This window comes from Neomonachus schauinslandi, chromosome 4 (genome assembly GCF_002201575.2).
Source record: "Neomonachus schauinslandi chromosome 4, ASM220157v2, whole genome shotgun sequence".
NCBI lineage: Eukaryota > Metazoa > Chordata > Mammalia > Carnivora > Phocidae > Neomonachus > Neomonachus schauinslandi.
Genome location: NC_058406.1, coordinates 20,652,405 through 20,677,478, shown reverse-complemented (window position 1 = coordinate 20,677,478; position 25,074 = coordinate 20,652,405). Strand labels below are relative to the sequence as shown.

The 25,074-nt window shown below is 47.1% G+C and overlaps 1 protein-coding gene across 2 annotated transcripts; it reads left to right on the top strand.

The window, feature by feature from the left end:
- The first annotated feature begins 220 nt into the window (after window positions 1-220).
- On the top strand, window positions 221-24,675 carry PTAFR (platelet activating factor receptor). 2 transcript variants are annotated; one of them, XM_021683613.2, is made up of 2 exons: window positions 221-371; window positions 22,245-24,675. In XM_021683613.2, exon 2 carries the CDS (start codon window positions 22,283-22,285, stop codon window positions 23,315-23,317), a length of 1,035 nt encoding a protein of 344 aa, XP_021539288.1. In that variant the 5' UTR covers window positions 221-371; window positions 22,245-22,282; the 3' UTR covers window positions 23,318-24,675. The 2 variants fall into 2 exon arrangements, with proteins under 2 accessions (XP_021539288.1, XP_021539290.1); XM_021683615.2 differs by lacking the exon at window positions 221-371 and adding an exon at window positions 15,494-15,553.
- Window positions 24,676-25,074: the final 399 nt, after the last annotated feature.

Below are 25,074 nucleotides of genomic sequence, written 5' to 3'. Positions count from 1 at the left end.
TCTCTCTTCCTGGCTCTCATGCTCAGTCTCTCTCTCTCTCTCCTCGAGTGCACGCTCGCCCTTTCTGCTCTCTCTCTTGCATCCCCAGCTCCCCGACTTGCTGCCCACGCCCCAGCCTGGCCCTGGCTCGGGGACAACCCTCTGAGCAGTGGTCAGGGCCCCGCCACCCAGCTTGGAGGTTCTTGTGCCACCCGTTGGAGGAGCCCCAGGGTCACAGCATTTCCTCCCTGGGGGTGACTTGGCACTGGTGCGCTCTGTTTCCTCACTTCTGCAATTTCCAGATAGCACAGAGGCTGGGTCTGCAGACAGACAGACACTCAGATCCTGCTGCTGCTGCGGCCACTCAGCCTGCTCAGCCTTCCCTGATTCAGGTAAGGGGGGGGTCCCGGCGCTGGCTGGGCAAGGGGGAGGTGTGTGACAAGGTCCTCAGTAGACCAAAGTCTGAAGGGACCGTTCTGGCATCTTCCTCAGGCCCAGTGTTTAGAAAGGATTCCTGGTGACCAAACTTGCCAGGAAATGCAGCTCCCCACTTTGGTTGTCTGAGGCCCGGGCCGAGCTGAAAGTGAGCCCCGAGATCTCACTGGGACCTGACGATGGTGATGAGAGGGGGCTACCTAGAGGTCAGGAGCTGAATGCCATCTGCTGGACTGGCTGCCTATGGTGTCTTGGCCAAGTTATGCTCCCGCTCTGCAGCTCAGTTTCCTGCACTGTTGAATGGGGATAATCCTGCCTCCCCAGCAGGACTGTTGGGAGAAGCTCGGGGTCTGGTACAGGGCTGGGCACTGAGGACCTCATGAGATGCCAGGTGTTCCTGGGGGATGATGAAGATAACCAGGTTATTGGTACAAAGGGCCTGGCCCGCAACGGGTTCCCCCCAACAGGTCCCAGGTGGGAGGGACAGGGCACAGGCAGGTCTCCCCTTGTCCTTTGCTGGCAGGAGGTCCCGGGTGGGCCAGCTGAACCAGGGTCGCTGCGCAGACACTTGCTCTCCTGTGGAGAATGAGGGAGCCAGCAGAGTCTCTCCGTAAAGCATTTAGGCAACTCTGATTTAGATCTGTTTGAACGTGCAGCTGTGTTCCAGGTACTTGGAGTGTGTGTGTGTGTGTGAGTGTGTGTGTGAGTGTGAGTGTGTGTGTGAGTGTGAGTGAGTGAGTGAGTGTGTGTGTGTGTGTGTAGGTGCTATGGAAACAAAAGACAGATGTTCCTACCTTTAGGTACTGACAACCCAGCCAAAGAAAGAAGTCTGCTCTGGACATGAGGAAATGGCCCTGGGTCTGGGGTGGGCACCTCACGATCGGCAGGATTTTGACCTTAGCTCTAGTTTATAGGCTGGGATGTTGGCAACTGAGGAGCCTCACTTTCCTCTTTTGTAGATTAGGGTTTAAAGTCTTGACCTTTGGGTTTGTGTGGGAGGATGAAGGAAGAGGCCAGGTGGGAAAATGCTTTGTCAATGGTGAGATGCTGCACAATGTGTTACTACTAATATAGACACTGTAATCCTTGCTGTAAATGCCTTACGGGGGGGGGGAATTCATTCTGTTCATTGTTTTATCCTTACCCTTAGCACAGTGTTTGGTGAGCAGTATAATCTTAGAATATGAATTGAATAGATGGATGATAAAGTAATATGCTGTACTTAAAAGAGAATGGACAGCAAGCCAGAGGCCCAGCATCTGGTCCCAGTTCTGCTCCCGATCCTGATGTCACCATGGGCAAATCTTTTCTCTTCTCTGGGCCTCAGTTTTTCCATCTGTCCAATGAAGGTTTGGGTAAGGAATTATAGTCTATGGCGTTAATGACAAAATCAGCCTCCAGGACTGAGTTCCTACTCTTGATTGGTATTGGGGTGGGCAGGGGTGTGATGAGAAGCTGGGGTCCTGTCTGTCCTTTTACAGGGAGACCTTTATAGAGGGACCCCTCCTCCCCACTCTAGGCCCGTGATCAAGGCCTCGTTGAGGAGGAGGGGGTGCTCCTCTTTGTCAGTGGCAGCCCCTCCTTATGCCCCCCCCCATGAGGGTTGGCACAGGACGAGGCACAGCTGAGCTACAGTGTGGGAGCACTCCCTGATGGTCCTGGGGGAGTGTGTCTGGGTTGAGCGTGGAGCCCATTCCCGGAAGGACAAATGCTGGGCCCCATCACAGCCACCTCTCTGGCCAGCCCCCATTGGGTTCCTTGGCAGCAGGGTGGGTGGGGAGAGGAGCCTCTGCTGTATCTTTCCATGTGCATGTGTGTCTGTGGTGGTGTGGGTTGTACTGGGACGTGGGCCCTGGCTGTAGTCACATGGGCCTGGAACATGACCAACGTGCAGGAGGGTCTGGTACAGCCCAGCAGTTCCCAGAAGCAGAATCATCAACCAAACCAGCTGAGAGGTTGGTGTACCTTTCTTCCCTTGTGTCTTTAGTCAAGGAGGATCCAGAGCCAGACTCTGTGAGTGTGTGTGTGTGTGTGTGTGAGAGAGAGAGAGAGAGGAAGAGAGAGAGAATATGTGGGGCGAGGACCACTGCTCAGCAGTCCCTCCCCACCCCCTTAGTTCTGTAGGGGGGGGACCCTTAGGGTCTGGGTTTGATGCTGAGCTCAGCTGGCTGATGGGAGAAGCATGTCAAACATTTGTGCAGGCCCCTTTATAGTTTATAAAGTCCATTTCAGTTTACCAAGTGCTGTACTGTTGATAAGACAAACCCTTTATCACTCCTATCCATCTTATTTTCTTCTTACAACAATGCTTGAATTCTTGAGGTTGCCCCCTCACGCCGCCCCTCCCCCGCCCCACCCTGCGGATTTTTCAGATGCAGATCACAAGTCTCAGAGCTCACTCACTCAAGGTGGTGGGGGGCATGGCTGAGACCCAGAGTCCTGATGCTCTGATCTCAAGTCTTGTGATTTCTCTTCAGCTCTCACTGGTGGCAGCTGGTTTGGTGCACGGCTGATTGGTTCACTCATTCATTCCTTCAACAAATGTTTTCTGAGGGTTTGGGAGGAGCTCACAGTTACTGAGCAATAACCATTTGCATTGACTGCTTCATTCTGCTTTTACAACTACCTGGTGAGGAAGCTTTTATTATCCCCATTTTGCAAATGAGGAAAGGGACCTGCTGAGAGCCAAAGAGCAGCTAGGGAAGAGCAGAGTCCCGTGTGGATCCTGGTCTGTGGGACCCCAAGGCCTAGGCCCTGTACCCTACGTTTTCCCTTGGGCTGGGCCCCGGGTACCCACAAGGGCACCAGCAGGAGGGATGCAGGAGTTCCCAGGCTGGAAGGCGTGGTCCTTTGGTGTGATTCAGGGTATAATGGAGGGGTAAGCCCAGTACTGAGAATCCCACAGGAAGACGTACCTCTCCTTTCCCTCCTTCCTGCCCTGGCCTACTTCCTAGAAGGAGGAGGGAGGGGGAAGGAGACCCACAAATACCGTCTGGGTATTTGGGAGCCAGGTTCAGGGTCCCCCACCTCCACAGGGATGTCCTAGACCAGCTGAGCAGAGACCGAGTCTCACCAGGGCAATATATATTCCTGGGGTCAGGAAAGGGCCCTCTGTGAGAAGGGAGATTGGGAAAATCTGGTTCCCAGGCCACTCCCACCTCAAGAACCCTAGACCTTGTCCCTGACCTCTCTGAGACAAAGAATTCCATTTCTCCACCCAGAAATGTGCCCAGCATGGCGCTGGACTCCTTGTCTTTGAAACTGTGGGGAGCCCAGAATTCCCCAGAGGTCAAGATACTTCCTCCCTCAATTTCCCCCTCAAATCCCTCTGCTTTTTGGAGAAATGGTAGTGAAAGCACTCCATGAGTGGAATCTTTAAAGAGTCTGGCCAGCATGGTCAGGCCAGGGCCCAAATGCCAAGCAACAGGGGAGGTCAGAATAGGAGTAACTCATTGACTGAGCATCTACTATATGCCAGGCACTTTAGAAGTTTACCTGCCTTCAAACTCAGGCTATCCTATGAGATCAATGTTGATATTATTCTCATTTTATACATGAGAAAAGTAGGACTTACAGGAGAGAAATGATTAAACTGTTGTGTTTGAGAGTTCTCAGGAAATCTAAGGGCTGGGAGTGACTAAGGCTGGTGTGTGAGGGTTTGGAAGTAGAGGATGAGGGACAACGTGACTGTGTGTGTGTGTTTATCTATTAGTAAATGTCTCTTTTTTTGAGAGAGAGAGAGCGAGCACACGTGCATGCGCACACACACACACATACACACACGAGTTGGGAGTAGGGGAGAGAGAATTCCAAGCAGGCTCCATGCCCAGCACAGAGCCCAATAATGGGCTTGATCTCATGACCCTGAGATCATGACTTGAGCTGAAATCAGGAGTTGGACGCTTAACTGACTGAGCCAGATGCCCCTATTAGTAAATATTTCTTGAGTGTTTGCTGTGGAGGAGGCCCTGTGGTACACACTGGTGAAATGCCAGAAGCCTTGAACCCAGGGAATTCCCAACCCAAAGGAAAAAGAAACCAACAGCCATTATAATGCAGTGCGATGTGTTGCGTTATGGAAACCCCAGGCAGCATCTCTAAGTCTATCTGGGTTGAGAAGTCAGACTAATGGTAGCCAGCATTCCTTGAGCTTTGATTATAGATCAGGCATTTTCTATTTAATCCTTACAACAACCCTATGAAGTATTCTTCTTATTATTTTTACAGAGGAGTAAACAGAGGCCCGTTGGAGGTTAGATTAATTATCTTGGGTAAGAATCAGCTGATGGCATTTTGCCAACTGTCATTAGCTGCCATGAAAAGATGTGACTGGTTCCTGGAAGCTTTCAGAGTTAATGATACATCTGGAAGCCTGATGTAGGTGGCTTCAGGCTGGCGTGAGCTCGATGTGAGCTGTTGCAATGACCGTGCTGCTATTTTGAGGAACATTTGATCTGATCTAATTAGCAAATTGGATTTCCTGTAGATACAGTTTTGTAGAGCTGTTGATTGTGAATATCTTGAATTGTGCTAAGCCCTTTACACACATTATTCATCAAATATTCATAGCACTGGGGCGCCTGGGTGGCTCAGTCATTAAGCGTCTGCCTTAGGCTCAGGTTGTGATCTCAGGGTCCTGGGATCAAGCCCCACATCGGGCTCCCTGCTCGGCGGGAAGCCTGCTTCTCCCTCTCCCACTCCCCCTATTTGTGTTCCCTCTCACTGTGTCTCTCTCTGTCAAATAAATAAACAAAATCTTTAAAAAAAATATTCATAACACTCTGGGGAGATATGTGCTTGGAACATCCCCAGCTTCATTCACAAAGGAAGGACCTGAGGCTCGGAGAGTGATGTGCTTGGCGATGGTCACAAGCTAGGACAGGATAGAGGCAGAATTCTTGTTTGACCAGAGTCTGTGGTCTTTTTTTTTTTTTTTTAAAGATTTTATTTATTTATTTGCGAGAGAGAGAATGAGAGACAGAGAGCATGAGAGGGAGGAGGGTCAGAGGGAGAAGCAGACTCCCTGCCGAGCAGGGAGCCTGATGCGGGACTCGATCCCGGGACTCCAGGATCATGACCTGAGCCGAAGGCAGTCGCTTAACCAACTGAGCCACCCAGGCGCCCGAGTCTGTGGTCTTAACCACTGTTCTTTCCAAACACTTTGTATCCTTTATCTCACTGGATGCTCACAAAAACTCCAGGTGTGATTGTCCCCATTTTACAGATGAGGCCCAGAGAGGGTCAACAGTTTTACTAGAGTTGCACAGCAGTAGGTCTTAAAGCTGAGCCCTGTGATTCTAAGTTAAGAATATACAACGTACTTTCAAATCTATCATTGCTTGGGTCCATAAAGAAAAAAAAATTTTTTTAAAGATTTTATTTATTTGTCAGAGAGAGCACAAGCAGGGGGAGCGGCAGGCAGAGGGAGAAGTAGGCTCCCTGCTGAGCAAGGTGCCAGATGTGGGACTCGATCCCAGGACTCTGGCATTGTGACCTGAGCCAAAGGCAGACGCTTAACTGACTGAGCCACCCAAGCGTCCCAAGAAAACATTTTTTTAATTGTGCTAAAAACACGTGACATAAATTTCCCTTTGTAACAGTTTTTAAGTACACATTATAGTATTGTTAACTGTATGCACATTGTTGTACAGCAGGTCTCTAGAACTTTTCCATCTTGCCTGACTGAAACTCTATACCCACTGAACAACAATTCCATCTCTCCTTCCCCCTGTCCCTGGCAACCACCATTCTACTTTGCGATTCTTTGCGTTTGATGACTTTAGATATTTCATATAAGTGATGACCTTAGGTACTTCATATAATCATTCAATATCTGCCTTTTGGTAATTGGCTTATTTCACTTAATAGTGTCTTCAAGGTTCATCCGTGCTGTAGCATGTGACAGGATCTCCTTCGTTTTTTTTTTTTTTTTTTTTAAAGATTTTATTTATTTATTTGAGACAGAGAGAATGAGAGACAAAGAGCATGAGAGGGAGGAGGGTCAGAGGGAGAAGCAGACTCCCCGCTGAGCAGGGAGCCCGATGTGGGACTCGATCCTGGGACTCCAGGATCATGACCTGAGCCGAAGGCAGTCGCTTAACCAACTGAGCCACCCAGGCGCCCTCTCCTTCGTTTTGAAGGCTGCATAGTCTTCCGTTATACACACACCACGTGTTGTTTATCCATCCATCTGTTGATGGACATTTGGGTGGCTCCCACCTCTTGGTATTGTGAATAGTGCTGCTATAAACGTGGGTGTGCGAATATTCTTCAAGATCCTGTTTTCAATTCTTTTGTAAGTATACCCAGAAGTAAGATTTCTGGGTCATGTGGTAGTTCTATTTTAATTTTCCGAGGAAACTGTACTGTTTTCCATCCTGGCTGTATCATTTTATATTTCCACCAATGATGCACCAGGGTTGCAATTTCTCCACATCCTTACTAGGGCTTGTTATTTTCTGCCTTTTTGATAGTGGCCATGCTGCCGAGTGTGAGGTGCTATTTCATTGTGGTGCTTATGTGCATTTCCCTGACGATGAGTGGCGTTGCACATCTTTTCACATGCTTGTTTGCCATTTGCGTATCTCCTTTGGAGAAATCTATTGATGTCCTTTGCCCATGTTAAAATCAGTTATTATTATTTTGTTATTGTTGTTATTGTGTTGTAAGAATTCTTTATATATTCTGAATATTAACCCTGTATGCAGTATATGGTTTGCAAATTTTTTCTCCCATTCTCTAGGGTGCCTTTTTCCTCGTCTGTTTCCTTTGCTACAGATGTTTTAAAGTTTGATGTGCCCCCATACATCTATTTTTGCTTCTGTTTCTTGCATTCCTGCTGTCGTAGCTGAGAAATTATGGCTCATTCTAGTGTTATGAAGCCTTCCCGCCTATGTTTCCTTGTAGGAGTTTTACATTTTCAGATCTTATGTTTTGATCTTTAATCTGTTTTTAGTTCATTTTTGTATATGGTATAAGAGAAGGGTCCATCTTCATTCTTTTGCTTGTGGATCTCTGCTTTTCCCCTTGGCACTTGTTGAAGAAAGAGGCTCTCCTTTTCCCATTGTGTAGTCTTGGCACGTTGCCAAAGATCATTTGACCATATGTGTGGAGGTTTATTTCTGGGCTCTCTGTTCTGTTCCACTGGTCTATATATATTGCTCTTTATGTTGATAGCATGCTGTTTTTTTTTTTTTTTAAGATTTTATTTATTTATTTGACACAGAGAGAGACACAGCGAGAGAGGGAACACAAGCAGGGGGAGTGGGAGAGGGAGAAGCAGGCTTCCCGTGGAGCAGGGAGCCCGACGTGGGGCTTGATCCCAGGACCTTGGGATCATAACCTGAGCCGAAGGCAGATGCTTAACGACTGAGCCACCCAGGCGCCTCGATACCATGCTGTTTTGATTATTGTACTTTGTTATATCTTTTGAAATCACGAAGTGTGAGGCCTCCAGCTTTGTTTTTCTTTCTCAAGAGTGTTTTGACTCTTTGGTGTCCTTCGAGATGAGGTTCTATCTGAATTTTAAGATTTTATTTTCTGTTTCTGCAAAAAATGCCACTGTGATTTTGACAGGGCTTTGAATCTGTAGATGGCTTCAGCAGGTATGGACACTGTAACAGTATTAAGTCTTCTAGTCTATGAATGAGGATGTCTGTCCATTTATTTGTATCTTCTGCAATTCCTTGTAGCAATGCTTTGTAGTTTTCAGTGTATAAGTCATTTGCCTCCTTGGTTAAGTTTATTTCCAGTATTTTGTCCTTTTTTTTTTTTTAAAGATTTTATTTATTTATTTGACAGAGAGAGACAGCGAGAGAAGGAACACAAGCAGGGGGAGTGAGAGAGGGAGAAGCAGGCTTCCTGCCGAGCAGGGAGCCCGATGCGGGGCTCGATCCCAGGACTCTGGGATCATGACCTGAGCCGAAGGCAGATGCTTAACGACTGAGCCACCCAGGTGCCCCTATTTTATCCTTTTTGATGCCATTATAAATGGGATTGTATTCTTAATTTCCTTTTCTCTTTGACCTAATTTTATTCTTTTAAGATTTTATTTATTTATTTGAGAGAGAGAGAGAGCGTGCGAGCAGGAGGAGGGGCTGAGGGAGAAGCAGACTCCCTGTAGAGCAGGGAGCCCGACTTGGGGCTCCATCTCAGGACACTGGGATCATGACCTGAGCCGAAGGCAGATGCTTAACCGACTGAGCCACCCAGGCGCCCTCTGCCACTTCTTAGCTGTGTGACTGGACAAGTCTGTTTCCTTCTCTGGCCTCACTTTCTTCTCTGGAGAAATGGTCATTTTGTAAAACTCACCTTGCAAGGCTGACTTGAGGAAATGTATTCATGGGTATGTAGTGTCTGTATATTTAATCCAGGACCCTGAACGTAGGTAGGCTGGCTGTGACTCCCCTCCTGTCATGCCCTACACACGAGGCAAGGAGCATTTGGATGCACGTGTAAATGTCCGCTTGGAGCCTGTGTCCCTCCCACACCCCACCTCTAGCCTGAGCGGAGTCAGTGATTGTACCTCCAGGCTTGCAGCTCTGCAGGGAGCTGCTGGTGCATGAGATCGCATGAACTTGAATGTGAGTAATTTATAGCTTATAAATATTTAGACATTTGTACTTTAAAAAAATTATTTGAGAGCGAGAGAGAGAGCTCTTGTGAGGGGGGCAGAGGGGCAGAAGGAGAGGGAGAAAAGCAGACTCCCCACTGAGTGCACAGCCTTATGGGAAGAGGGGGAGGCTGGGGGCCGGACAATCCCACGACCCAGGGATGACGACATGAGCCAAAATCAAGAGCCAGATGCTCAAGCAGCTGAGCCACCCCAGTGCGCTGACGTGTACTTTTGACCCCACATGGCCCCACAAATGTTAGGAGCTGGGCTGACTGGTAAACCCAACTTCCCAACCCACAGTCCACACTGGGGAAGTAACCAGCACATACTTCCTTCTGCCCAGATCCAGGTGGTCCCTCCCCTCTGACTGTTCAGCTGAAAAATGGGAGCCCAGGTTCCCTAGGGGCATGATGTTCTCAGACAGTATGGGAATGGTAGGGGGTTGGGACTGAATGCTATGCACAGTAGAGGATGGGATATCCAGATGGTGGAATTCTTCTGTCTCCATGAATATTTATGGCTCCCCTTGCCTACCCCTAGTTGAGAGCTGCGCCTGGGCTACCGCCCAGACTTGAAGCATCAAGGAACTGTGCCCTCATGTAAGATTGATTGGTCTGAGCTGCTGCTGCCTTCTTTCCCTCCAAATGCTCATTCCCTTCCTGACCCGTTGAGAGATTTGTTGGCATTCGCCTAAGGCCCTGTCTGGAGCTGACAGGGAACTCAGTATGTGGGTTAGAGCCCCTGGGACAGTAGTGACCATAGTCCCCTCCCCTGACTTCATGTGGCTGAGCCAGTGGGGAGAGGGAGGCCTGGCCATTGTGACCAGTTTGCATGCTTATTTTTGGAACCACTGTTAGAACGGTAAAATTTTGTAACTGAAAAAACTGAGGCTCAGATAGGTGAACTCATTTGCCCAAGGTCACACAGCAAGTAAATGGCAGAGCCATGTATGAACCCAGGTCTTTCTGACTCTAGAAAGGGATTATTCTCCCCATCCTACTGTGCTTCCGCCAGAGAGACTGGACACGTTTCCTTCATACCAGTTTCTGCTGAATAGTCATCAGGGGCTTGGTCATTCATTCATTCAGTGCTCAGTGTCTGACACTGGGGATAAAGAATGAAAAAGATCTAGCCCCTGCCCTCTAGGAGCTCCAGGCTGGTGAGGAAATGGCCATAGAAATCAATACTTACAACACATTGTATCTGGTGCTGTACTGAGGAATGTGCCCAGTACCATGGTGACCCAGAGAAGAAGGCAACTCATTCTGCCTGGGGCAATCAGGGAGGGCATCCTAGAGGAAGCATTCTTTAGATTGGTCTTTTTTTTTTAAGATTTTTATTTTTATTTATTTATTTGTCTGAGATTGAGAGAGAGAGAGAGAGAGCACACAAGCAGGGGCAGGGAGAAGCAGGCTCCCTGCTGGGCAAGAAGCCTGATGCGGGGCTCGATCCCAGGACCCTGGGATCATGACCTGAGCCAAAGGCAGACGCTTAACGACCAAGCCACTCAGGTGTCCCTTTAGGTTGGGTCTTCAAGGAAGAGTGGGAGTTTGCTAGGTAAAGCAAGAGGCAGAAGGCACTCTCAGAGAGGTAGCAGCATGTGCAAAGCACAGAGGTTTGAGAAGAAACAGAGTTTTTAGAGAAGCAGCAGGAAGTTCAGTGTGGCTGGAATACAGGGTGTGTAGTAAAAGAGGCTGGAGGGAAATGAGGTGTGAAAGGAGCTTGGATTTGATCCTGGGCAATGGGGAGCCATGGAAGGTGGTAGACTAGTCGAGTATGTGGCTGACAGTGTGCTGAAACGCAGTACTTCTCAAACTTCAGTGTACCCACGAATCACCTGGGACTCTTGTGAAAATACAGATTCTGATGCAGCAGTCCGGGGTGGAGCGTGAGAGTCCGTATTTCTGACAAACTCAGCTGATGCTGCTGGTTCGAGGACCTCGATTTGAGTAGTGAGGCTGTAGAGGGCTCATTCCGTCTCGTAGGGAGACTGCTCTGGGGAGCAGGCAGCTCCTGGTGCTCTTCTGTCACGGGGTAGATCAGGCCTCGGGTCTGCCCTTCTTCTTGGGTCAGCCCTCCTGCAGCTCGCACAACGAGGTCACAACAAGGATTAAAATTTTTGTTTGCCAGACATCTGTTGACTCAACAAACGCTTACCAAGCTCCTGCTCCGGCCACACGTGTGCTAGGTGCTGGAGATGGAGAGAGGAATTGGAAATGCCACTTTGTGGTCCATGTCACCACCCCCTCTTGTCTCCAGAACCGGTTCTCTGCTTGCCCTTTGTCCCCTACTATCTGTTCTCTGTCCAGCAGCCAGGGAGTCCGATCATGTTACTCACTTGCCTGACACGGTCCAGAGGCTCTCCAGTGCTCAGAAAATAAAATTCCACCTCCTCACCACGGCTTAGGAGCCATCTGGGGTCGGCTGCCCCCAGATCTCATCCAGTTCTTCCCATTTCTCACTCCCCTAGGACCACATGAATCTTACGTTTCCTTGAGCACGACGCATTTGTTCCTATCTTATGATACGATGAACTTACTCCCGCTGCACATGAGACACTTGGCCTAGAATACTCTTCTTCCAGATTTTCTCTTGACTTGTTCCTTCTTGCTGTTTAGATTTCAGCCAGGAGAAGATATGGGTTTTCACAGGACCCTACAACTTGTACAATTTGGGGGGTCCTCGTGAAGAAAAGTGACCAAATTGCAAATACACAATTAGATACAAGACCTAGAAAGGGGCCTTGAAGCTTACGCTTCATTGGCCTCATGGTAAATCTTCCTCTGGGTTTGTTTATAGGTCACCTCCTCTGAGAAGCCTTCCCTGGTCACTCTATTTAAAGCAGCCCCTTACCCAAGCTTCGTCATGTCACGATTTTTATTTCTTTTATTGAATTCATCACAATTTGAAATTACTGTGTTCTTTTCCCTCTCTGTTTTGGTCTGTTTTCCCTGACAAGAGTGTAAGCTTCTTAAGAGCAGGGGTTTTGCCTGTTTTATTCCTGCAGTATCCCCAAAAAGGTGCCCAGCCCCCAGTGGGATATCGATACCTGTCAGGTGAATGAATGGACATATCCTCTGCCCTCCAGGAGCTGCTGGTCTAGTGTGGCAGGAGGACACAGAGATAATTTCAATGGTATAAGATGCTGTAAGCTATGGGTGCTCAGAGGATGAACACTTAACCGGGTCTGGGGGCAGAGCAGGGTGTGAGAGAGGCAGGGAGGCTTGGGAAGAACTAGCTGCAGGGAGAGAGGCCAGGGCAGTCTTCAAGTGACCAGTACATAGCCAGGCAGAGTGAGGGAGGGAAGCATGAACAAAGGCATGGAGGTCTGAGCCCCTAGGCCCAGAAGAGACTCAGCTGGTTACATTGTGGGTGACATCAAAGGGTTCCACTGATGCAAAGGGATGGCTGGGTGCTAAGTTTGGGATGAAGGCTAAGGGGGTGGGAGTCACATGAAGACCAGGATCTGGGAAGACAGCAGAAGTAGGAAGAGCCAGGGTGATGGGTACGGGAGGCACCCAGGGCAAGGCTTTGGGCAAAGGCAGGGGTTTCATGCAAGAACCCCCACACTGATTCTGACTCTGTATCTGGAAGGAAGAGGCCTGCACTGGGCTTCCTATGGGGGCTATGTGGACTGGGGATGCTCCAGGCCCAGACAGACCTGATTACAGGTTGGGTTCACAGAGAAGCTGACTCTGAAATGGAGATTAGCATGTAGGAATGTTTTTCCTGAACTGTTTTAAAGCAAAGTCAAGATACTGTATAATTCTACCTATAAATACTTCATGATGTGTATCTAATAGATAAGGAATTAAAACATAAAAATATAGAACCATAATATCATTATCACACCTAACAAAATTAACATTGATTTCTTAATTCCAGCTCATACTGAGTCTGTGTTTGAGTTCTTCCAATTGTCTAAAAACTAGTTTTTTTTTTTTTTTTTTAAAGATTTTATTTATTTATTTGACACAGAGAGAGAAAGCACAAGTAAGCAGAGAGGCAGGCAGAGAGAGAGGGAGAAGCAGGCTCTCCACTGAGCAGGGAGCCAGACGTGGGGCTCGATCCCAGGACCCTGGGATCATGACCTGAGCCGAAGGCAGCCGCTTAACCGACTGAGCCACCCAGGCGCCCCTAAAAACTAGTTTTTATAGTTACTTTGAATCAGGATACAAACAAGGTTCACAACTATTTGCTCAACTAAGCTTCTTGAATGAGAATTTAACATTCCACCTCCTTGCTTCTCCCTCATTCCTCAACTCATGCTTTGGATGCTGCTCTCCTGATGACGGGGAGCTGGATTTCCCTCTTGCCACATGCTGTGTTTGCTTTTCTTTTCTTTCTTTCTTTTTTTTTTTTTTTTAAGATTTTATTTATTTATTTGAGAGAGAGAGAACATGAGCAAGGGGAGGGGCAGAAGGAGAAGGAGAAGCAGACTCCCTGCTGAGGAGGGAGCCTGGGGCTCGATACCAGGACCCTGGGATCATGACCTGAGCTGAAGACAGACACTTAATCAACTGAGCCACCCAGGGGCCCCTGCTTTTCTGTCTGCATCGTACTTGATCTCTCCATGTGGCTTTTCACGCTGCTGGCCCCCACTTCCGTGCTCTTGAAACCTTCTCCAGCATGGCTCTCCTACCTCTCTGTCCTGTCCCTGCCTCCTTCACAGGTTTCTCCTCCCCCTCTGACTTCTCCGGGGAATGTTGGGCTCTTCAGGATTTAACTCTGGATCCTCTGGAATTTCAGGGCACTCCAGATGTGTCCCCAGCTGGATTCATCTGCACCCCCACACTGTTCCTCCTCAGTATCATCTCCATGAAGATGGGTACCACCCCCAGCCCAAATCATCTGTGCCAGAAAGCTGGCAGTCCTCGACTCCTCCCTTTCTATCAACCTGTCTCCCATCTGTCACCAAGTTCCATCCATTCAACCTCCCAAATAACTCTGACAACCATCCATTTCCCTCTATTTGCCCCGTCATGCTCCAAGCCTCCTTTGGCCCTGCAGACAATTGCAATTGTCTTGATGCTCTCTCCTTGCTTCTGGTCTGAAGCCCCTCTGGCTTGTTCTGTACACAGCGGTCAAAGCCCTCTTTCCCAAACCCAGATCCAGTGTTGTCCCTTTCCTGTTCCATACCCTTCAGTGACTCCCCATTTTCTACAAATCCTTAGCCTAATATTCAAGACCTTTCTTAAGTTGACCAATACATACTTACTTTGTAGGCCCTGTCTCTCCTCACCATCCCCGCCCACCCCCACCACACACACTTTAAGGTTTAGCTAGACCAGGTGTCTCAAGCTCCCTGAGCACAAGGTCCATCCGCTCCTCGTCTTCCAGGACTCTGCACGCGCCATCCCTCTGCCTGGGGCTCCTCATCTGGCTTACTACTTCTTGTCCTTCCACATAGGCAGGTCACTCCTGATCCTCAGGTCTGGGTAGGGACACCATCTCAGAATTACCCCGACTTCTGGAACCTCTACCATCATAACACTTGACAATTGTCTACTTCTGAATCTCTCTTTTGCAAAATGGGCTGTGAGCGGTGGAAGGACAGAGACTGGGTCTGTTCTCTGAGGCCTCCGCACTCTGCCCAGGGCCTGGAGCAGTGAGTGCTTGTCCAGTGAATGCATGGATGAGGGACTGAATGGGTGAGTTGGGTTAACCTGGGTGTGTGTGCCCCAGTCACATAGTGAGAAAAAAAAATTTTAATTAATGCAAAAAAATTCATGATGAACAAATACCAAAATCTTAAATGAAGATAGGATCATAATAGTGCCAGGCAGAGCAATATTAGAACCTGAGGCAAAAGGAAGACTGATTTTGATTTTTGAAGATATTGCATTAAAATATTATTTATCTTGATCACTGAGGTTTTCAGCACCCCCTTACATTTTGCGCTTAGGTAAGCTCCTCCACAAGCCTTACCCCAGTCCAGGTCCTGGTGGGAAGGCTTCCTCAGCAGGCCAGGACAGGCATGGCACAGAGGACAGGGCCCAAGCAGATATACTGGGTTGAATACTCTGGCTGTAGAAAGACTGTTTCTGGGCACCTGGGTGGCTCAGTGGTTAAGCGTCTGCCTCCAGCTCAGGTCATGATCCCAGGGCCCTGGAATCCAGCCCCGCATCGAGCTCCCTGCTCCACGGGAAGGCTGCTTCTCCCTCCCCTGCTTGTGTTCCCTCTCTCGCTGTGTCTCTCTCTGTCAAATAAATAAATTAAATCTTAAAAAAAAAAAAAGACTGTTTCTAGTGGAGAGTTGCCCCCACCCCACTAAGCTGGAGCTTAAACCCAAGAAGAAGAAGAGACTTACTTGGCGGGGGGCGGGGGGGGGTTGGAATGGTGCGGATGGGTAAGAACATGACTTCTTCAAAGACCCAGAGTGAACACCATGCACTGCCCAGCTGTGGGCTGCCTCACCTCCTTTCTGAGGTCCCAGGCAGAGGGTCCCCCAAGGCATTAAGGTCCAGCAGGAGAAAGAAAGAAGGCCAGTCCCTGAGAAATGGGCATCTTGGGCTCAAAGGAAAGGTGAGTGGGCTGATTGTGGAGCAGTGATTTTATTTATTTATTTTTTATTTAAGTTTTTAATTTTAATTCCAGTATAGTTAGCATCCAGTGTTATATTAGTTTCAGGTGTACAATATAGTGATTCAACAACTCTGCATTATTTGGTGCTCATCATAAGTGTACTCTTAATCCCTATCACCTATTTCACCCATCCCCCACCCACCTGCCCTCTGGTAACCACCAGCTTGTGCTCTATAGTTGAGAGTCTTTCTTGGTTTGTCTCTCTCTCTCTCTCTTTTTCCTTCCTCTTGAGGAGAAGCAATTTTTAAATCTTCTGGTCTCAGTACCTCTTTTTTATATCTTTAAAAATTATTGAGGGCCCCAGAGAGCTTTTGTTTACATGGGTTATATCCATCAGTATTTTCTTTTTTTTTTTTTTTTTGAGATTTTATTTATTTATTTGAAAGAGAGAGAGACAGAGATAGCAACAGAGATAGCAAGAGACAGCATGAACGAGGAGGAGAGGGAGAAGCAGATGCAGGGCTGGATCCCAGGACCCTGGGATCGTGACCTGAGCTGAAGGCAGACGCTTAATGACTGAGCCACCCAGGCACCCCTAAGCTCATTCCATGTTAACATAAATAACATTGTTAGCAAAAATTAGCTAACAATTTCAAAACATAAATAATTTAGAGTGGCTTTGATTTACATTTGTTTGCAAATATCTTTAATGATAGGTTTAATAGAAGACAACTAGATTCTCCTATCTGCTCCTTCATTCAATCTATCGTGGTATGTTGTTTTGGTTGAAGTGTATGAAGAAAATCTGCCCTTACACAGATATGTATTTGTAGTGGGAGGGATATTTTAATATTGATTTTAATATTGATAATTGATGATGTTCTTCTTTGATACTACATCAAAGCTCCACAAATAGTAGTTTCTGAAAAGTCAGTTGCAATGTGGAACCCGAGTCGTACCAATGAACCTTCTATAATCTGTTGTGTAGCAATGTTTTGATCTGTCTCGCCCTTTGATTCTTTTACCCATGCATAATTTTGAAACTGGCCTTCCTCATTTGGAAAATGTCGGTTCACTAAGTTATGCAGGTTTTCCAAACATGGACCTTTCACTAAAGGATTTTTTAAAAATTACATTCATTAGTATCGCCACCAATCTCATCAGAAAATTCTTTAAGGATTAAGAAGCTGTCAAACTCATACTGGCAGATACGGTTTTTCCGAAGATACTAGTTTTCTCCAAAGTTCGAATTTTATCATTGGCAACAAATAACTGTTATTTGTTTTCCTTGAAGCGATAGGTTTCCTTTGTTCATATTTGAGCAAATATGATACCCAAGTCTGAAAAACCATAGGTGGTCAGTCATTTTTTCAAGTGATAGTGACGATCTGCAAAAAAGTTCTGTTTATAACTCAAGTCACTTAAGCGGTTTTCCTGAAGACAACCACTGACTTCAGTGTGCAGAAGCATTGCATTTCCCATTTTCACACCCAAAATATTAAAAAGATGTGTACTCAAGATTTAATCAAATTAATAATTTCCTTGCTTTATCAAGGAATTTTTTTTAAAGATTTTATTTATTTATTTGACAGAGAGAGACACAGCAAGAGAGGGAACACAAGCAGGGGGAGTGGGAGAGGGAGAAGCAGGCTTCCCGTGGAGCAGGGAGCCTGATGCGGGGCTCAATCCCAGGACTCTGGGATCATGACCTGAGCCGAAGGCAGTCCCTTAACCAACTGAGCCACCCAGGCGCCCAAGGAATTTTTTTTTTTTTTTTTTTTGCCCTGAGTGGGGCCTGGCTGTGAAAAATATAGCTCCTACTCCCATTTGGTGCCACTGCCTTGATCTGTGCTAAGGAGCCTGCAGTTTTGTTCACTCTGTACCATCAGTGTGAATGTCAACACAGTGAAAAGGGGAAATAATGTCTTGGTATAATTATGACAATAGTTTTGTTTTTTTTTTAAATTTATTTGAGAGAGAGAGAGAGACAGAGAGCAGGAGTGAGAGAGAACATGAGGGGGGAAAGGGAGAGGGAGAAGCAGGCTCCCTGCTGAGAAGTGAGCCCGATGCGGGACTCGATCCCAGGACCCTGGGATCATGACCTGAGCTGAAGGCAGATGCTTAACGACTGAGCCACCCAGGCGCGCCTGTGACAATAGTTTTGACCTCATGGGTCCTCTGAAAGTTCTCAGAGATATTCCTTTCTCATCCCTCATTTCTGTGGACCACCCTTTGAGAAGTATTATCCTAGAGTCTTGGGATCAGATGGCAGGACTACGTTTAGGTGTGGAAAAGATCCCAGCCGAGTAAACGTTAGCAATTTCGCTTCTGGGGAAGCAACCTAAAACTATGTAATTCAAATCAACTATGTAATGCACAATGTGACTTGAGGCTGAGTTTTTTGTTTTAAAGGAATCACAATTATTTATTGGAATAATTAAACCTCCATTTATTTAATTTAGCATAGACAAGCCACCACCACATTAATTGGGGCAGAGCGTAAAAATTTTCTCAATCATCAAAATTCCAATTAGAGCCAGTTGCTTCTTTTTTCTTTTTTTTTTTCAATTGAAGTATAATTGATATACAACGTTCCATTAGTTTTGAGTGTCCAACATAGTGATTTGACAACTGTGTTTCGCTATGCTCACCATAAGTGTAGCTACCATCTGTCACCCTACAACGCTGTTCTAGTCCCATTGACTATATTCCCTATGCTGTGCCTTTCATCCCTGTGACTTATTCATTCCATGACTGGAAGACTGTACCTCCCACCCCCCTTCACCCATTTTTCCCATCCCCCCACCTCCCACCCCTCTGGCAACCATGGCTTGTTCCCTTTATTTATGGGTCTGTTTCTGGTTTTAGAGCAAATTGGTTCTTTAAACTCACCTGTAAGTATCTAGAGACTTCTTCAAGTGTTTCCACTGCTCCAGAGCTCCCAAAGAGATGGTTGTAATCAACGAGGCTTATCACCCACTCCTTTATTGGTTCATGGTGCTGGGAATAGTGTTGAATGGACAGACAAGGCCCTTATTCTCCTGGTGCTCAGTCAACTAGGAGAGTGTTATGAATCACACAAACATGAATATGATCACAACTGCTTTAGGATTTACAAAGAAGTACAGGGGGCTTTGAGGCAGGACGTGACCTGGCCTGGTGAAGACGTCTCTGAAGAAGTAAAATTCAGGTAAGGTCTGAAGCACGAGTTAGAATGGCCGGGTAGAAGTGGGGTGTGGTTAGGGAGGAGGGTTCGAAGCATTGGCATGGGTGTTGTGCTTGCAGGCAGAGGCAGGAAAGGTCTGAGCATGTTTGAAGACCCACTGGGAGCTCCATTTTGACTGGACCCTGGTGGGAAGATAGCAGGAGGAGAGGATGGAATGGCAGCCAGAGGTCAGGGTGAGGGCCATCGGTGGTCCTTTTCTCAGTTCCTACAACCTACCCTGCTCCTTCCTGCCTCAGTCCTGGACCCATGCAGATCCCTCTGCCTGGAACACTCTTCCTCGCTCAGGTCTCAAAGGAAATGTCACCTCTTTTCTAAGGATAACTTTTTGTATTCTCCATATCAGCACCTCCTTTTCTGTGTATAGCAGCTCTGTTTGTTTACATGGCGTTTGTCCATCTGCCCCACGAGACTGTCAGCTCCCCGAGTGCAGGCCTGTGCAGTCACGTCCACCCTGTATCTCCTGCGGGCTGGACATGCAGTTGGTGCTCAGAAGTATTTGTTGGCGGAATGTGTGAATGAACAAATGCACGCAGAGCTGGATTTGAGACCCTGGCTCCATCCTTTAACAGCTGTGTGACCTTGAACCATCACATAAACACATTAGATTGTTTCCTCTTCTGTAAAATGGGGTTTTATTTCTTATCTCAGAGGGCTTTTGTGAGACTGAAACGAGGTAGTGCACAGGAAGCACCTGGCTCCGAAGGAGCGTCTTACTGCCAGTTCTGTTCTCTTTTCACTGTTCTGGGATGTAGGATGCGCCTGGGGCCTCGCTCAACTCCATCTGGGTCTCCTGCCGTCCCATCAACCCTCCCACCCCCAGCTGCAACACAAACATCAGAGGGGCTTCCAGGCTCATGTGCTGGCAACAGAATTCAAGGAACAAGAGAGGGAGCAATTGGTTCTGGTGGAGAGTGGGTGGTGGTGAAGATGCTGTTGAAAACGGACCAGACTGTGGGTAGTGGGATTAGGGTTAATTTCATCTTCTTTAATATACTTTTCTTTCTTTCTTTTTTTTTTTTGAGAGAAAGAGCGAGTGGTGGTGGGGAGGGGCAAAGGGAGAAGGAAAATCTTTCTTTTTTTTAGTTAATTAATTAATTTTTGCGACAGAGAGAGAGAGAGAGAATGAGAACACGCACATGAGCGGGGGAGGGGCAGAGGGAGAGAGAGAGAGAATCCCAAGCAGGCTCCATGCCCAGCACTGAGCCCCACATGCGGCTCGATCTCATGACCCTAAGATCATGACCTGAGCTGAAACCAAGAGTAGGATGCTTAACTGACTGAGACACCCAGGCACCCCTTTAATATACTTTTTTTTTTTGCTTTTTTAGCTGTTTATTTGGAAATGATTGTAGACTCACAAGTTGTAAAAATTGAACATAGAGTTTCTTGAGCCCTCCAATGGTGCCATAGCCGTAGTACGATCCCAAAACCAAGAAAGGCTTTTTGTTTTGAAATAATTTTAGGCCTTCAAAAAAGTTGCAAAATAGTACAAAGAGTGCATGTGTGCCCTTTGCTCCACATTCCCTGTTAGCAATTTACAAAACCATAATACAATGATCAAAACTAGGAAGTGAACATTGATATATTATTTTAATTATAGACGTTATTTGAACTTCACCAGTTTTTCCACTAAACGATCTTTTTTTGTTCTTGGATACGATCCAGGATCCCACATTGTGTTTACTTGTCATACATTTCCTTAATATCCTCTGATTTTTGGCAATTCCTCAGTCTTTCCTTATCACTCATGACCTTGACATTTTTTATCAGTCATTTTGTATAATGTCTCACAATTTGGGCCTATCTGATGTTTTCTCATGACTACATTGAGATTATGCAGTTCTGGAAAGAAAACCACAGAAATGATGTTATAGTCTTTTCAGTGCTTCAAATCAAGGGTACCTGATATTGATATATGTCTTACTAATGATGAGTGCATCTTAATCATTTGATTAAAGTGTTGTCTACTGGGTTTCTCCACTGTATACTTTTCTTCGTCTTTTTCTTTTCTTTTTTTAAAAGATTTTATTTTTAAGTAATCACTATACCCAACATGGGGCTCAAACTAACAACCCCGAGATCAAGAGTTGCATGCTCCACTAACTGAGCCAGCCAGGTGCCCCTATATTTTTCTTTTCATTAATTTTTTTCTTTTAATTACTAAAGCAATAAATGCTTCTAAAAAGTTCAAACAAGGGAAGCATAAATAGGTAAACTTCCCAACAAACCCATCTCACCTTCCCAAAGGTTGCTTATCATTGTCTACTCTGAAGCTATATCCTTCTAGATCACTTTCTAGATGTCATATACACACATATAATGGGGACATGCAGATTTTTAAAATTTTGTTTTACTTGACAATATTATCCAGGGACAACTTTCAACATCAGTGCAATCAGATATAACTCATTCTTTCTAATGACTGGCTAGTATTTCATCTTTGGGTCACCCTAATATAATTCTCTGTATTTTCCAGATTTTGTATGAGCACAAAAATAATAATAAATTTACTTTTAATAATAATATAATTTAATTATTATTATTTTAAGTAAAGTCTACTCCCAATGTGGGGCTTGAACCCACTGACCCCGAGATCAAAAGTCACATGCTCTACCAACTAAGCCAGCCAGGCACTCCCATAAATTATTTTTTATTTTTTTAAGATTTTATTTATTTATTTGTTAGAGAGAGAGAGAGAGCGAGTGCACAAGCAGCTGGAGGGGTTGAGGGAGAAGCAGACTCCCTACCAAGCAAGGAGCTTGATGTGGGACTCGATCCCAGGACCCCGGGATCATGACCCGAGCTGAAGGCAGACACTTAACCAACTGAGCCACCCAGGTATCACCCACAATTATTTTTTTTAAAGAGTTTATTTATTTATTTGACAGAGACACAGCAAGAGAGGGAAAACAAGCAGGGGGATGGGACAGGGAGAAGCAGGCTCCCCGCGGAGCAGGGAGCCCGATGCGGGGCTCAATCTCAGGACCCTGGGATCATGACCTGAGCCGAAGGCAGACACTTAACAACTGAGCCACGCAGGTGCCCAATTATTTTTTAATATAGAACATCCACCATCAAAATTTACATTTCAAATTTCATCAATAGAAAAATATTTAAAAGTTGTTAGAAAATTAAAAATTTTATGATGTAAGTTTTCATATATTTTCTCATCAGAAATAGATTATTTAAACCTTACATCAAAATAAGCCACAGAATGAAAAGGTATGTTTTAAAATGTAACAAGAGAAAAGAAACTGAATTGCCGTTGATTTCATTGACTCTCAGATGCTGTTCATTTTAAAAATACACCATTATTTTATGTAGAAAAAAATACTGCCAATTAATTGGAAGATACCGCCGATTTTAGAGTTTTTAAAATGTGCAAAACGAGAGTCTTGGGATTGATTAAATAAGACAGGCCCTTTTTGACCCTTCATTAACCAGAATTCCTGTGTGGTCTTCCAGGCGCAACAGGATTCTACCACCAGCTGCCCCTTCCAACCATGGCGACAGGGGCAAATAATTCCTCTCATGTGGACTCTGAGTTCCGATATACCCTCTTCCCGATTGTTTACAGCATCATCTTTGTGCTGGGGGTCATCGCCAACAGCTATGTGCTATGGGTCTTTGCCTGCCTGTACCCTTCCAAGAAACTCAACGAGATAAAGATCTTCATGGTGAACCTCACCGTGGCTGACCTGCTCTTCTTGGTCACCCTGCCCCTGTGGATCATCTACTACCACAACCAGGGCAACTGGATTCTCCCCGAATTCCTGTGCAACCTGGCTGGCTGCTTCTTCTTCATCAACACCTACTGCTCAGTGGCTTTCCTGGCTGTCATCACTTACAACCGTTTCCAGGCAGTGACCCAGCCCATCAAGACAGTTCAGGACACCACCCGCAAGCGTGGTTTCTGTGTGTCCCTGGTCATCTGGGTGGCCATTGTGGCTGCAGCATCCTACTTCTTCATCCTGGACTCCACCAACGTGGAGCCCAACAAGACCGCCTCAGGCAACATCACACGTTGCTTTGAGCATTACGAGAAGGGCAGTGTGCCCGTCCTCATCATCCACGTCTTCCTCGTGTTCAGCTTCTTCCTTGTATTTCTCATCATCTTCTTCTGCAACCTGGTCATCATCCGCAGGCTGCTCATGCAGCCAGTGCAGCCGCAGCACAATGCAGAAGTCAAGCGCCGCGCGCTGTGGATGGTCTGCACGGTCTTGGCTGTGTTCATCATATGCTTTGTGCCCCACCACATCGTGCAGCTGCCCTGGACCCTGGCTGAGCTGGGCTTCCAGAACAGCAGCTTCCACCAAGCCATCAACGATGCCCATCAGGTCACTCTCTGCCTTCTTAGCGCCAACTGTGTTTTAGACCCCATCATCTACTGTTTCCTCACCAAGAAGTTTCGCAAGCACCTCATTGAGAAGTTCTATAGCATGCGCAGCAGCCAGAAATGCTCCCGGGCCACCTTAGAGACTGGCACTGAAGTGGTCATGCCGCTCAACCACCTCCCTGTCCATTCCCTCAAAAAGTAGTCCCTGATTGTTGGGGCCAGGCCCAGAGGCTTCTCCTCCATGGACATCACAGACTGACCTGGGGGATGAAGGGGTCTCTGCTGTGGTCTGGGCATCTCCTCCCTGGGCACAAGTGGCTCTTTAAGTATGGAGGCTACTTCACCAAGGTGGGGGTGATGGCCAGGCCAGGCTGCTGGGAAGTCCAGGACTTGAACGCGCTTCGTCGGCCACCTCGGGGCACATTCATAATAACCTTGGCTGGCAACCTCATCCTGAATACCTGAGTCTGATAGCTCTGCAGGGAATGTCAGGGCCCAGGGCAGACCTTGGGGATAGACTCCGAGCCACCCTGTTCACCCTACCAAGGCAGCTGCCCTGAGCCAGTATGGCCTGAAGTTTTGGGCAACAACTACCTTTGCTACTTTTATAAAGGCAGAGAAGAGGGTTTTGGGAAAGAGATCCTCCCCTGGTTGTGTGGTGGTGTCTCTGAGGGAGACTTTTGAGCTAGGATAGTGCCATCTTGTCTCCATTTAGAGGTACAGGATCTTTGTGACACTTCTTAGGGGACGTGGCTCAGTGGAGCCTTTTCCCACTCATCCAACAACCTGTCCTGAATGGTGCCAGAGAGGGTAAGACATGTTCAGGTCAAAGGCTGGGATGGGGAGGTTGTCTCCTGAGGCAAATGTATCTCTCTGCATAGGCCTTGGGTCAGCTCTGGGGGACTGGGAGAGACACAACTGCCACATCCGTCTGTCTCAGCAGTGGATCCTGGTGAATTACCTCCCGCTGGGCAGCTCCCCACTGTGGGTGGGCAGGGGCCCCTCAAAGCCAAATTGGGGGCATCTGCGGCACCACAATGCTCAGAGGTTTCATGAGAAAGGGCACTTAGGTGGAGAAGTACCTGTGTGTGGGTGAGGCCTCCAGAGTGGGAGGAGCCTGTCAGGTCTCATCTACCACCTAGCTTTCTGGGGCAGGGAGGTGGGGCGGGGGGAGCCCTCCTAATTTAGCTTCCAGAAGGTGAGAGGAGCAGTTATAATCCCAAAGGCCAGGAGGCACTTTGAATTTTGGGTGCAGAAGAGAGGTGTCAGCTTCTCTTGAAGATCTCTGGATGCCTCCTTGTGATTTTCGGCAAATATATTCAGATGAACTTCCTCACACCCTGAGCACCTGCGGTGTGAATCTGGCAGCCACAGACCCAGGGGCTTGGAGGAGACTACCCTGGAGCCCTGTGGTCCTTCTGAGACATCTTCCTCCCTTCCAGCCACAATCCCCGTAGAGTGAGATTCTTGTTTCCTGTCTACTGGGCTGATTTTTTTTTTTTTAAGATTTTTATTTATTTATTTGAGAGAGAGAATGAGAGAGAGCACATGAGAGGGGGGAGGGTCAGAGGGAGAAGCAGACTCCCTGCCGAGCAGGGAGCCCGATGCGGGACTCGATCCCGGGACTCCAGGATCATGACCTGAGCCGAAGGCAGTCGCTTAACCAACTGAGCCACCCAGGCGCCCTACTGGGCTGATTTTGATAAATGCTTCCCCATGGGCCAGTAACCTGCTTGGGTCTGGAATGGTAGCTGTGGGCTGAACTCAGCTGATGGTGACTAGGTGGAGAGTGCAGCAGACTTTGAGCTTTGGTGTCACACAGACCCAGGTTCAAGTCTTGGCTTTGTCACTTCCTACCAAGGGACTGTGAGCTGAATTTCCTACCTTATAGGGTTGTTAGGAGTGGCGAATGCTGAGGCAGATACCTCTTGGTCAGGGTGATTGCTCATCCCAGATTCT

Bases quoted from the DNA above. Each gene is read 5' to 3' on its own strand.
- PTAFR (XM_021683613.2), top strand. From the start codon at position 22,283: ATGGCGACAGGGGCAAATAATTCCTCTCATGTGGACTCTGAGTTCCGA.